This window comes from Pectinophora gossypiella, chromosome 10, assembly GCF_024362695.1.
Source record: "Pectinophora gossypiella chromosome 10, ilPecGoss1.1, whole genome shotgun sequence".
NCBI classification, from domain to species: Eukaryota; Metazoa; Arthropoda; class Insecta; order Lepidoptera; family Gelechiidae; genus Pectinophora; species Pectinophora gossypiella.
The window spans coordinates 12436138-12451448 of NC_065413.1; the positions used below are offsets into that span (position 1 = coordinate 12436138).

At 37.7% G+C, this 15311-nt stretch overlaps 1 protein-coding gene across 1 annotated transcript in view; it reads left to right on the forward strand.

Moving 5' to 3' along the window:
* LOC126370101 (progestin and adipoQ receptor family member 4) overlaps nucleotides 1-15311 on the forward strand; it is an 84698-nt gene that overhangs the window by 27641 nt on the left and 41746 nt on the right. Inside the window, exon 2 of the mRNA XM_050014829.1 lies at nucleotides 4255-4470. Coding sequence (XP_049870786.1) covers nucleotides 4255-4470 — 216 coding nt within the window. The remainder of the gene's footprint in view (nucleotides 1-4254; nucleotides 4471-15311) is intronic.

The following is a 15311-nucleotide window of genomic DNA, read 5'->3' on the forward strand; positions in this document are numbered from 1 at the left end:
CTATGTTTGGTGGAAATCGGTTCAGGTCTTCAAGGTCATCAGGTCGTTTGTTAGGTGTGATAGGGAAGTTACACGTTCAGTTTGCTTGCAAGCATTATGTGGGATCTGACATTTGAAACACTAATATCTTCTAGAACCACTGAGCTGGTCTGCTGTTAGCGTACTTTTTTTTCTGATCGGGGGTTTTTTTAAAATTTTTTATTTCTTTTTTTTTTTTAAGAATCATCTTGTAAACCGTCTATTCTTAATACCCGTGCACCGCCTCACCGCGCCGACAACCGCGCGGTCGACCGCGTCGTGTGATAACCACCTTATACTTAACTTGCATAAATTACTTCGGAATTAAAATGAACATAATTACATCTGATACTGGATACGTAATGCTCGGGTACTATAATATCGAACAACTTATTGTTGTTTTCCTTTACCACTAAGATAATGCTCTATAAATAGGTAGATGCGATGCACGCTATAAACTTTACGACATTCCTTGTCGCAATGCAAACGGCGGCGAGGTCGTAAGTCGGGGGATTAATGTGTTTGTATAAATAACAAGCCTAGTAGGACCAACCAATTAGAATTTAAATCTTAGTGTACACAAGGGCTTGTTTAAATTTTCAAGTAGGTACTTAACAAAATGGACACCTTAAGATGTTAGGCTAAAAGAACGTTCTTAAGATTTTATTGATGATAGTCCTCATATAGCGTGTGCCTAATAACATAAAGGGGAAATGGCAAAGTTAATATAAAATAATAATAAAAAAGTTTATTCAGGTAAAACCTACGACACACATATACATATATATAGGTACTTAGTTATGATTATTATATGAAGATTTCAATGAGAGTTCGAAGCGTAGGTCACGATCGTAAAAAATACTTTCTACGTGTATTATACTTTAATTAATAGGTGCACATTGTATACTTAAGTACCTCTACAATAAAATGTAAAGGCAATTTCATGTTCACTATACCGACCAACTTCTTTGTAACCCAAACCCACTATTATTGACTCGCTACTCTTTTATTGTGCTTAATAATGTAGTCGAATAGTGTTGCCTCGTGCGTATCTTTACGGGTTGCCCTTCGACATAAAGCTGAAAGCAGACTAAAATTCTTTTGCATCGTGTGCACTGTTTAGTTTTTATATGGTTAAGTAGCTGAAATTACCGACAATGTAATATTAGTACAATGTGACTAAACGTGGGCCGCCACATTTTTGACTCGCCGCGTTACAATACCATCCTGTTTTTGAAAACGGCTAGCCATAATGTAATTCGGCAGATTTTACAACCACGACATTCATATCACGACACAAATCTAAAGCAATAACTTCAGAAACGATGAAAGCATCTTACACAAACTAGATTTTCCGATCCAAGTAATTGTACAATAAATAATAATAACAATTAACTTTTTCTTTACAATACTCAATTATTTATTGTATTACATTACAGGCTGATCACCTGATTGTCCGAAAGTAAGACGATCCGTGCTTCGGAAGGCACGTTAAGCCGTTGGTCTCGGTTACTACTTACTGATGTGAGTACGTAGTCGTTACATGAGTCATGTCACGGGCCTTTGGCGGCTCAATAGTAACCCTGATACTCGGGTTGATGAGGTTGGTAATCCACCTCACAACACACGATAGAAGAAGAAGAAGATTGCATTCCATGTCGTGCAATGGGATGTTACATAGAAATAGGAACTAAAACATGGGCCCTGGTGGGCACAGCAACGTTGAAGGGAAGAGGGGAAGTGTGTATTAAAATTAAAACTTATCATTTAAAAATTCGTCTACAGTGTAATTAATAGCTCTTTTTAATTAGCATTTTTTAATAAATAAATTAGTTTAAGTTGTGGTTGCCTGCTAATATTAAAAATAGAAAAGTAAGTTTGTTTGTTACGCAAATCCTTCACATAAGCGTCCGAAGATGACAAGCTGACAAGTTACATTGTTAGAAACTTAGAAACGCACACGTATTCGGCGGAGTACCTACCGAAGTCTACAGCATTGCACGTTCAGTGGCAATTGGACACGCTAGTTTCAAAATTTTGAACATATTCATTGCTTGACCACTCAATATTCACATTAGTAGGAATAGAAATCTTTTAAACATGAACCACGTACGAGTCAGTTTTGTTTCACATTTCGCTTCACTATGTCGAGCGTCATGTAACTTTTTAAGTTTCTTACACTAATGCTGTGTAGGATTGGCTCTTTAAAATATAATTATTTGTTGTCTTTAAAAGTTTTTTTAGTAAGTAATTGAATCTTTATCAATTGTAGGATCTTATATCATTAGGACACCATGGTGATGCGCCACAAATAAAATGTCATCATCATCAGCCCATTAACGTCCCCGCTGCTGGGGCACGGGCCTTCCCTATGGATGGATAGGGAGAACGGGCCTTAAACCATCACGCGGGCCCAGTGCGGACTGATGGTTATTAACGACTGCTAATGCAGCCGGGACCAACGGCTTAACGTGCCTTCCGAAGCATGGAGGAGCTCGAGATGAAAACTTTTTTTTTGTGGTCACCCATCCTATGACCGGCCTTTGCGAAAGTTGCTTAACTTCAACAATCGCAGACCGAGCGCATTAACCGCTGCGCCACCGAGCTTCACCCAATAAAATGTATGCAGTTGTATATAAGGTACCTTCCTCGCGGTTGCGCAACCAATTTCTTGACGCCAACCGAAAACCGAATAATTTCCCACTGGTGGCGCTACCATGGAGTCCTTGTGAGGTAGGGCCCAACAGTGCAGCTAAGGCGTATTTTCAAGTAAAAATGAAGGCATAACATGTAATTCCATCTATCTATCTATCTACTAAGCCCGTGTCCACCCACTGATGGGTATAGGCCTCTTCTCTTTCACAACATCCTTTCCGGTCCTGTGCAAGTCTCATCCGTTGCTTTCCGGCGTACTTCACAATGTCATCCGACCGCCGGGCTAGTGGTCTGCCTCGATATCGCATACCGTCCCTTGGTCACCATTCAGTAACAGCCTTAGTCCATCTGTTGTCTTCGCGTCTTGCCAAGTGTCTTGCCAATCTCCACTTAAGCCTAGCGATTCGTATACCTACATCTTTGTTTTTGTGCGTTGTCGAATTCGAAGTTTCTAATTCATAGATAATTAATTCATAAATAGAATAGATGGAATTTCGTAGTTTTTGCTTACCCCGATGGGAATTAGGTGTGAGTTTATATTATGTACGTATGAAGAACATCAAGAACAAATCCGAGGGAGGGATATTACAGCTTTTATTCAGAATTAGCAAGTTAAGCACGATCTACACACATTTTATGGTATTATTTTTAAATGTAAGATACTGTACAACCTATTAAATACGTGACGAGCCTCCAGATGAGGTTAAGATATTTTATGTATCTGTGCATACATTCTTTTATAATACGAGTAAATACTAAATCGTATGTAAGTACTAAAATAACTCCACATGGAGAGGGGTTACTCCATACGATATTATCCGCGGGGGTTGCGGGCCGAGGGGCGAGATGAAAATTTTGTCTTCTTCTATCGGATGAATATGTCCTAGCTGTCTAGTATCGTGAGCGTTGGGCTCACGATCCGGAGTTCCTGGGTTCGAGTACTGGTGGGGAAAAAAATACTTTCTGATCCTTAGTTTAGTCAGGTACGACATTATAGGCTGATCACCCGATTGTCCAAAAGTAAGATGATAAGCACTCGGTAAGCACGTTAAGCCGTTGATCCCGGTTACTACTTACTGATGTAAGTCCTTAGTTGTTATATGCATGAGGCATGTTAAGGTTCTATCCTGTGGATCTTTAGTGTAAGTGCCCAGAATATATTATCTCGGCAGATACTTAGTGGCTCTGATAAAGTCGACGGAAGCCGGATAGATTATTGGACACTTTGAAGCAATTATTAATTCGAATTTAGTCTATTATTCATTTTATTTGGCCTTTGAGGTTCTGATTGCATCAAGTGGTTGGTAGTAAAAAATCGTGAAGCGATTGTAAAATCCACTCTGGCTTTGCAATTTCAGACATCAAATTTAACAATTATTTTTTTATTAAAACGTTTGATACCTGTTTGATGCCTACTGATTAGTAATGAAATCGTCATGGAACCTCAAAGTTCTGATATGGCCTCTCAATGGGCACGCACATTATTTTGGAATACTTACTTTCAATAATAGATAAATATTCAATAGCCGGTCCAGTATAGCACGTTGTGTGAATTACCTCATTGTGATTTATCTGTTCCAGGTGTGTCGCTGGTATTCATGATAGTGGTGCTACCGGGGCTGCTGCCGTGGGGCGGAGGCGCGGGCTGGCTGTCGCTCTGCCACCTGCTCGGAGCACTGGCCCCCTGGTGCGGCTCTTTCCTCTACCACCTGTTCATGAACCACGCGCGCGGGGCTGCCTTGTACCATCGATTATTGCAGTTGGATATGCTGGGCATATGGGTCAGTCAGAGCATAGGTAAGTGGTACACATCATTATAGAGTTTGTACTATCGATTTTTTTTGTTTTCTTTGTGTTTAGTAGTAGTAGTATCTAGTGGAAACGTAAAATTCCACTTCTAATACGAGTCTACATTATAACATAATTTAGATAGTCCTATATACGTCTTTCAACTAAGTGGAGTCTACATATTACATTGAATGTTTAATTTATTTTTTACTCACATTATTTAAAATTAAGTAAACATTTCCCACCATATTTATTACATATCCAGCCGATTGTAAAATATTGTTATGTGTGTGAAGTGCGTAAATCTTTTTCCATAAAATCTGGGAAGAGTCAATATTACGTAAAGGAATTTATTCTTATTTTATTTTGTTTAGAAATAGAGACTGTCCTCGAATCTTCCGTTATTCAAAAGAACGTTTCTAAATACATATTCGAATGCACCATAAACATAATTCCATTTCCATGACGTTTTATATGCGTTCGGCGTCGTAGCAGGAATACGTAACGGGATCAATGTATTTTCGTAGCTGCTACGACTCGTAGCAAGTTGTCCATCGTACGCGAATATCTGACGCGTATATTCCTTACTTTCGTCTTCAAAATACTGGACATTTGTTTATAATTTATAAAACATTAAACATACTATATATACATATATATACATAAATGTGTATATATATAGTCGTGAGGGTGTTAGTGACATCGTAACGACAACTTTGAGGGATGATTCAGACCATAATTCTGAGTTGACATCAAGTGGAATTGTCCATCGCATACATAATTATAAAGAACTATATACCTCTACATAATAAAAATGAAAGTTTTCTGTATGTTCTTGAATATCAAGAATTTAATTTATATTTACTTTTCATTGAAATTCAAAGTAAATATAAATTAAATTCATGATATTCAAGAACATACACAAAATTTTCTTTTTATTATGCACAGTTCTTTATAAGTATATTTAGTTTTATACATTATGTATATAAGTGTATGATATACTATGCAAGAAATGAAACATCACAAGCAAACAATACATTATGAAGTCAAATTCAAAAGTACAAACAGAAAGTGAAAGACGAACGAAGCAAGTGAGTCGTCACCTTGTTATAACTCGTCGAAACTGATTGAATATATAATTCACATGCCAAACAGAAACAAGTTTACAAGAGCAACTTTAATATTAGGGTGTACTTGGAATTAACCACGCGTTAATTATTGCCGAGCTGTGGTATGAGCGAGGGTAGTGGTACAGCGTACACGTGTACGGAAGCAGTGTGTTAGCTTCGTAGTTGGTTTAATTGGAGTTAAATACTCAATATTCAATATTCTTTATTTGCATACTAAAATGAATACTCGAAATATGTAGTTTACTTACTCTTGGTGCAAGGAAGCTCACACGGTACAAAATTTAAGCCAACTGAGCACCCTGAGGCCTGTTGTCTTAAAATTTGTACCGGGTGAGAGCTTGAGAGCGCTGAGGCGCTCCCTATTTGTCCGACCAAGTAGTTAATGCCATCTGCGGCAAATCTACAATAAGCCACGTCAAAAACAAAAAAAGCTGCAAGGAAGAGCGTTCGTTTTAGAACTGGCAAATATTACTAGACGAAAAATACCCAAATAGTAATGGTGGTATTAATAAACTAATCTCAACTGAGATTGCCCTCAAGATCATGCTCAAGTCCCTGTTTTTATATAAGAACTGTCACATTGACGTGATCTTGAGAGCAGTCTCAAAGCTGAGATTAGTTTATTAATACCACCCTAAGTCACTGTCATCCTGTGGTTAGCTCCTCAAACGGGGAGCGCCGGCGGTCCGATCCCAGTACCGGACTTCACCAATGAATTATTAGTTTAACATTATAAAATAATTTAGATAGTCTATCTATATACGTCCCTCACCTAACTGGATTCTACATCGTCCATTGAAAGTGATCGATATTTTAACTTACATATTATTTTTAATTAAGTAATTATTTCTCATCATATATATAACATATCTAACCGATTGTAAAATATTATTTTATGTGTGAAGTGCGTAACTCTTTTTCGATAAAATCTGGAAGGAGTAACTATTACGTAAGTAAAGGAATTTCTTCTTAATTGCAATTTGCACTAAAACGTTTGGTTCGACACGAGTTTAGCTTACGTTGGAGGCTAGTCTGTCAGAAAACTAAGTTCCTCATGCGTCGGATCTACCCCAAATGGGAATGTATTTGTGAGTATAATTATGTACACCAAATACGGTTTTAAAACTAGCTTTATTACTTTCCTTATTGCCCCAAATGTATGTGAAAGACGGTACTATTTTTAAAAGTGTCATACAGAGTTTAAAATATAATTAATAACTATTTTTATCAGCCAGTGTTGGCATACCGTGTTATATCCTCGCCATATTTGGTATAATAGTATGTTTCTAGTGACGTGCAACACGCAACAAAACGTGGCGCGGGTCGTCTGCCACGTTAAAAATTCACACCGATTACTCATATTACAGCGGCTGACTGCGGGTGTGACACTTTGGAAGTGTTTAATCAAAAAGTTTCGGGGGGAAAGCATCCTCTCTGTTTTCCATTTTACACTGTCAACAATGTTTAAATATAAAATGCTTGAGCATATTGAAACGTTAGTAGCGCTTTTGTTATCTTATATCTCGTACCTTTTTTTGTGATGTGACTTTGGCCGGACAAATGCGGAGCGCTGAAGGCTCTCACCCAGTACAACGTTTAAGACAACAGACCTGAGGGTGCCCAGTTGGGCGCGAACCTCGGCTCAGGGCGTCGTCTGAGAGGAAACATATTTGAAAAAATGTATCGACCCTAGTGGGTCGATAGCGATAAGCGCTGATTGAGGGAAATCGTCGACCACGCCAGCGGGTCGATATCGGGGTCATCTCGTACTGCTGGTAAATCAAAAATCAGAAATCGGACTCATTTATTCAACGTAATTATCATGGATAAACTTGTTGAAGGTCAATACCATTTTTGAAATTACGTCATTTCGCAATGTGTTATAACTTAGGAGAAGAAATGACAAGAAACTGGAACGGCAACACATCTTTTAAATCAATACATAACAAGTTATTTAATAAATAGAGGAACTATACAAACGCTTTTTTCTGTTATACCAACGTGAACAGTTCATCTTGCGGTGGATGTACTTCTGACTAGCCCAATTGGGGATATAGTTATGAGCTTATGCTATGTTTTATACTAGCAATGTATCTACAAAGTATCATCGATAACACGTCAGTCATGTTACATTAATAATCAGCAACAAAATACATTTCAAATACTTACTTTTAATGCCAAAACGTCTCTTATAAAATACAATTATCGACGATCTCCTAAATTTTCTACAAAACGACTACTATATAGGCGTCATAAAGCGAAATATGTACTTGAGTACATAGTGAGTGTACTAGACTAGCAGAGGGGCGCCGTTACACCGCGATTAAGCTCATAACACGCGCCGTATCGCGCATATTTATAAAACGAGCGCATTACAGGCCAGCGGTCGAAGTGTTCCGAGCAAAAGTGAGCCCACACAATGCGTTATGGTTCCGTTGCGACGCCGCAGCAAAATTACAAGGAAATCCCACACGACGCGTCGCAAGCTCAAAGCATAAAGTAGGTACGTTAAAATCACAGCGTTGCTGCAACGCAACGGATTGATAACACCGTGTGGCTTCACTGTTAACCGAGCTCTCTACAGCTCACAATGTAATTTCAAGCGGCTCGATATTTTCAAGCGCGCAAATTTTCCGAAAATTCCAAAAGTTTGAGTTTACGAGCCGTGCCGCGAGCCCCTCTGCTCGATAAACCGTAGCGTGCAGCCGTAGCATAGTGAGGATAATAAAGTGAAATACAACCATTGTTCAGTATCTTGTTACCCAAATAACATCTGCTTAGATATGATGGTAAACCAAACTAATAATTATTTGGTATGTAGATATTTTTCTGGATTAGATAAAATATTTTCGTTATCAAGAATCTCTTCTTTGCATTTTAAGTCCTAGGTTTTACACGTAGCAAATTTGATTGACTTTTTTGTGCTCAATAAAGTATTTTATCTGTGTAGCAGCTTAAAATTACTTAAAAATAACATGATTAGGCACTTAAGTGGTATAATGACAACGATAGAAAATTACCTAGGTCGCCTAAAGCGCTTTAATGCAGAAGCACAAGCTTTAATGCATAAAGCCAATTCGCTTGCGTAATTGTATTTTTAGCAGATCAGCGGCGCCCGCGGTGATATTACGCCGCATCCGCACTAACCCCCGTGAGAAATTCCACCTGACACGCTAGATTGGCGAGAGATGCTTAGGTATACATTCCCAATTGGGGTAATTAGCCATGAACTAAGTATCCAATTCCACGTTTCATCGAGTTATATTAGACCAACGTGATGGGTGATGAACTGTATTGACGTCTGTATCGGGAGTCTATAGGCACTTTGTTTGTGAAAATTGCACTTGAGATAAATTGGTGCAAGTTCGGTACCGGGGATCAAATCGGCGGCGCCTCCCGGTTGGGAGGCAAGCCAGTGAACCACAGGGCCACAGTGAATTGGCAAGAGAAGCCTGCATAAAATATCATGTGTTTACTGACAAAGAATATTTAACTCCAGGCCAAAGTACCGAATTGTGTCAGAAATTGGATGCGAAAGCTGACGGTACCCCTGAATGATTCAATATAGCTGGCGTGTCAGATTCTTGATCTACTCTGAATTGTCTATGAATACCTAATGTATAATTTACGGCAATATTACACTGATTGTGCGACTATAATCCAACCGTACTAAACTTGTTAGGTATCTAAATTACTGGTTTTAATATACAAATTAAAAGAAGAGATATATTAAAACTTAAGCATTATGTGTATGCATTATCTAAATTAGCTTACGATCATTTAACAGAGGTCCCCGAACTACACATTACCCACATTCTATAAGTGTCTATCACTTTAACTAGGTATATATAACCGCGATATAAATCTCGCACCTATTGACAAAATGTCGGATATCTCGCACCAAAAAAATGTCAGCAAATAAATCGACTTTTCTCGACACTACGTGCGTGAGGAATATTTGGACAAAATTACCGTCACGGCCATTACAGCGATACAGCAGTAATTCCGCCATCTAAATTCGATTTTCCCCCAATAGTTATGTCAGATATTATATCGTATAATTACCAGATTGTGGACACGAACAACATACAAATCACTGAGGACTGATAAAGTTAAACCACAATGGACGTTCATAAATATAGGTAATATAACTATAACTACACACAGACACACATATAAGCTCACAACTATATCCCGATTGGAGTAGTCAGAGGTACATCACAAGATGACCTAAGTACCGACGCGTAATCGAGCTTTCTGTTAAGACCAACCTAATAGATGGCGAGCTGTATCGCTGTCTATTAATGGTCGAGCTAACTGTATTAGTGATTAATATAACTAGTAAATAAAAACATGCTGTAATCGATTACAAATAATTAATAATAGCTTTTGTCATAACTCGAGTGCCGTCATTTGAGCAGCTGCGGTCTGATAGGCGTCTCCAGGTAATTAGCGGCGATATGAAACATGGTCATTATTCGGTTAATAACAGGAGGAATTAAATTCATATGTTATTATCAAATTAAAGACAATACAACAGTACAATACAAAACTCTTTATATTTTATTTATTAATTGGCGGTTGTTTTGCTAAATATCAACTTATTCCATGCTTCTATGCTGTTCTGACAGCGTATAAAAACAGAATACATTCAGCTGCTGAGCATGTCGTTAACTCCGACAGAGGGATTAAGATATTTTCTAACAAGATGTACAATTGTTATGGACGATAGGCTGATAATAATTTTCGTGATATCTTCTTAGGACTTCGTACCAATATTGGCTGCAAGTGGCCTTAGATTAATTGTGGCTCGACCCACACCGTTAAACGATATTATTTACATTCATACACACAAAATTTCGTACCTATAATCACACTTTTCTACTTAGGATCTACAGCACACTGCTGAGTTTTTGATATTCTAAAATATTTAAATACGACACAATTCGTTTATAAAAACATTATAGAAGAAAAAAATAAGGAAAGAGAGGAAGGGGTAGACCTAGGAGAACATTTATAAAACAAATAAAGAAGGTGTAGGTAGTATCGTATCAGAAGGTAAAGGATTTGGCGGGAAGAAGAGAGGAATGGCGATTACTCTACCGACGCAGCTCTTATATAAAGAGAGAGAAAATGTTTAAATAGAATTTCTTTAAGAACACAGATTAAGATTGGAGAGCACCAAATGACCAAAATTGATCGGAGTTTTAAACGAGGAGATTATTTTCTTAATTATTCTCCAACGGTGCTCAGACGCTAAATAAATACTTGTGCAGGTTTGGTAGGTACTTTTAATAAAAACTTGAAATGAGGGCTGGGTTTTGAGTCGAATTTTAAATATACCCAGGATGATGAGCATTGTATTACACACATGTCCTTTTAAACCATTCCAGACAATTATACACTGGTGAACAAAAAAATTGACTCAAGCTTTGTTACCTGGCATACTCTGTTCTACGCAAATGACTATTAGTATATTCTTTTATTTTCTGACTCTGGTTATACTTTCCCGTTAAAAACTATACCTACCTATACCTTATGGCATTATAATTTTTTGTAGACGGTAGTTAAGTAAAAACCCAACAACAGAAATTGAGTCGAATAGGCTTGTTTCCAACTAGTCAAATCAGCTACTTTTTACCAAACCTCGAAACATGAAATTACTATGGAATTTGTATGAAAACGCACTGTGACGTCATAGAAAAACTATAAAATGTCGGTCTGTTAAATAGAAAAAAGAAAATGTTTTTCGTTAGTTTTAGATCTGTCTTTAATCAGAATTTCATAATTTATCTTGAACCTAGTACACGAGCCAGTTTTTTGGGCACCAATGTATAATTTACAAATGTAACAAGTTGCATAAGCAACTGAAGCCATTGGTGTACAGTCATGAGCAATATCATGTACCTACTTTGGAACCCTGTCGCACTATCATATTTGACATTTAAGGAGACTTACGGTTTAATTTGTCAAAAAAGTGAATGTGATATGGTTTCAAAGCTTATACATATCAGTACTCGTGACCGTCCGTTACTACAGTGACACACTGAAGCCAACATCCAATGCGACGCACATGTCAATATCAGCCAGGAGCACCAGACAACTGACACGCGTCAGCTCGCTGTGACACGACTTGCAACTCCAATTTCACGACATATAACAGTCTCAGCTCTATTTAAACAACATAACAATACACTAATGCTCACTAATGGGTATTGCTTACTGTGGTGAATTGATTGGACACAAACAACTCAGGATTGAACCGTAGGCAGCCCTACCGGGTGAGAGCCTTCAGTGCTCCCCATTTGTCCGGGCCAAGTAGTTAATGCCACCTGCGGCAAATCTACAATAAGTCACGTCAAAAAAATAAAAAATAAATAAAAAGTAGGCAGCCCGTATTTCTTCCCCCTGTGGTACAGCGTCGATGCGATAACCAACCCCATAGAGCCATTGCCAACGTTTTTTTAATCAGTCAATGCAAAATTGAATTCTAAAATTATTCTTGTCGGAAAGAATAGAATAAGTACCTTATTAATACACAAAACAGGTCATGAATTAGACGCGTTACCCTGTTATGTAAATACTTTCTGTTATGTAATAAAAAATAATTTTCATTTTCATTTTCTCCTAGAATAGCGGTGCGGTACATTTATCAGGCGTTCAATTTAGGCTGAACAAAACCGAAAAATTATCCAAGTCTATTTGATATTATACTAGCTATCTAGAAATATTAGAGTTCATTTTGACGTGAGTGCGGTCTGACACTATAACTTTGTTTTAATTGTAAAGGAATCAGTGTAAGTAATACTTTATTTTGCTTGCTTAGTTTAGTTTTCTCACATGGAAACAATGTGAAAAGTTTGTATTAGTAAGATAAAAAATTGCTTAGACTTAGGTACTGATGATAACTGCTTTTTTTATTATTATTATTGTTTGTCTTTTTCATATCTCGGGCCTATGGAGGCCCGGACTTTTGGAAGGCGTGGGTGGGGCCGAAGCCAACACGTAGAGGCCCCTTAAGACAGTTTAATCTAAATGTGGTGTGACACCAACCGGCGATTATCCCTGTATGCACTATGGGAATGCATCCAAAGACAATCCCCGGTTCGTGTAGGACTATTGCAGATTATTATTGTGTTTCTTTACCTTTTCATTTTAGGTTTTGTAATTTTTTCGTGTTCTTTTTAACATTTTTTACAGTCTTAGTTTTCCTTTGCTTTTATTTCTTGGTTCAGTTTTATAATGGAGTGTGTTACGCCAGCCAGATTTTGTCGAAAGTCACCGTTTTTTTAAAGTAGATAATTAGAAGTCCAGCTTCTTTAATTGTTGTGCTGATTTTTAAATTTAATTTTTAAATGTCGTACACCAATCACACACACACGCACACTCAAACACACACACACACACACACACACACACACATATTGTTTTTTGTTCTACTTTTGTGTCTACGATTTATTTAGTTTTTTTTGTTCTCTCTTGTTTATTCTTTTCGTTTATTAATTTGTATGTAGTTCTGTGAGCGGTATAGTCTTAGTAAACAGTTTTTCTGAAGTGATACCCACGACACAGGCATGCCTAGTGTGGATATCGCAGTGTAATAAGCATTGTTATATCGTGTCTTTTGAATAAATATTTTTGTGTTTTGTATTGTATTGTATTGCTTATGGTTTTTTAGTTATTTGACAAAAACAGATCTGGCTGCGTAATTAAAGAAGCTGGACTTCTAATTATCTACTTTAAAAAAACGGTGACATTCGACAAAATCTGGCTGGCGTAACGCACTCTTTAAAATGTTACACTGCAATGATGTGTGTCTCTTTGAAAATGTATATATTAATATAAGACAAAAATACATAACATGGCAAAGACGTTATCTTTGTCGTAAGTAACGGTGAAGTGAAGCCAAAGCTAAGAACTGTCGACATCGTTAATTTTAATTATCAGACCACATGTTTATAGATCCACGACTGTTAACCACAATATGGCCACATTAAATACGTTGTATACTGCATCTGCAAGTTGTCTTTGATAGCTTGTGGCTCTGCCCACCCCGTTAGGGATTACAGGCGTGAGCTTATGTATGTATGTAAGTCTTTGTGTTGAATGTTTTTTTTGTTGAATTTCGAGTACACAACACTCGCTAAAGATTATCCAGCAATAAACTATAATTAGCGACGAATACGTGTGCTTTAAAAAAGCGGCTAAGTGCGAGTCGGAATTGCAACCAAGGGCAAGTAGCAGCAAGTAACAATGCAGTTTACGATTTATGAGGTATTATAAAAAACACTACTTAATAAATCTCTTTCAAACAAATTTTCGATAGAAGTTTGTATGCTGTTTTACAAGCGGACTATATATCCTCAGCCGAAGGTCGTGTGGATGAGATCGCTCTCAGCGATACGGCCGCTTTTGCTCACCTTAGAATAAGTTTCTCCTGTAAATGTCTTGGAAATTTATGAGCAATAAAGTGTTTTATTATTATTATGTATATATTAACCACATATATTTAATGTTCAGAGCCAGCAGCGTCAGCAATATTCCTGTATAAGTACTTAAATCATCGACACGAAATCAATGACCATTCCTAGTCCCCTCCCTCCGTAAAGTATGTTTGTTACGTAGCCTGAAAACGTAATGACGCGAAACTATCGATAACAAATCGGGTTGCAGAAACGCTTCAAGGTTTCTGGTGGTCGTAAACGTCATAAATCTTGGGGAACCGTCGGCCCGCGCCGCCCTCATCGCGTCGGCCTGCACAAATGTCAGTAGGCCGACGAGAACTGGGTGACCTTAATAGGCCCATCAGCCCATGCACCACTTCACCTTCACCACGAGCTTTGAAGTCCACGAGCTCGCTGCTACCTTTAATTAAACGCAACCCTGACCTTCGCGCCACTTCGGAAGCTCGCGGCTTTGCATCGCCCCGCCATCAACAACTGAAGTGTTCTGAATTAAAGTGACTGCGTTCTCGTTAAACTAGGGACTATTCACAAAAAAATGTTTTCTTTCTAAAAAGATTTCTCTATTAAACGAAACAAATAGCCCTAATGGGTGGTAATTATAATTTATCTAAGAAAACCACTCGACGTTCAAGCTAAGCGGCAAATAAATTATGTAAGGTTCATTCAAGGGAAGTTTTCACAATTACGCGCTAAAGGGAATAATTATGAGTAATGGGATAAAGTGGCGAACAAAGCGGGACCCGGTAAACAGCGATGACGATAATCCTTCTCGCCTTCTAAGATTACTGAAACAGTGTCCGCGGCAGCTGACAAGTAAAGATTAAAAAATAAAATCACATAAAAATATTCCTCGTAGAATCCGTATTTTTATCCACTTATGATACTTACGTTCGATTTAGGTACTTACCTAAAGCCTAAAAAAGCCGCTCTCATCTTTAAATAGTAAAATTTGGAAGCCTGGTAAGAGCTTTCACTGATCTCCATTAGTGCAGTCAAGTAGTGAATGCCATGCACGGCACGTCACGAAATCACTTGACAACCTAGTCAAATGAGATACTTTTTACGAAACGTCAAAACGGAAGTTTTCTTTGGAATTTTTATGGAAATACTGTCCTGTGACGTCACTAATAAAAGCAATCAAACGTCGTACTCATTGTTACTTAATTCGTAATTCAAATTCGAAAATAAAATGAGATTGATTTTTTATCATCCTAGAAATAGAAGCCAGTATTTCTAGATTGGCTTTTAAAATTTA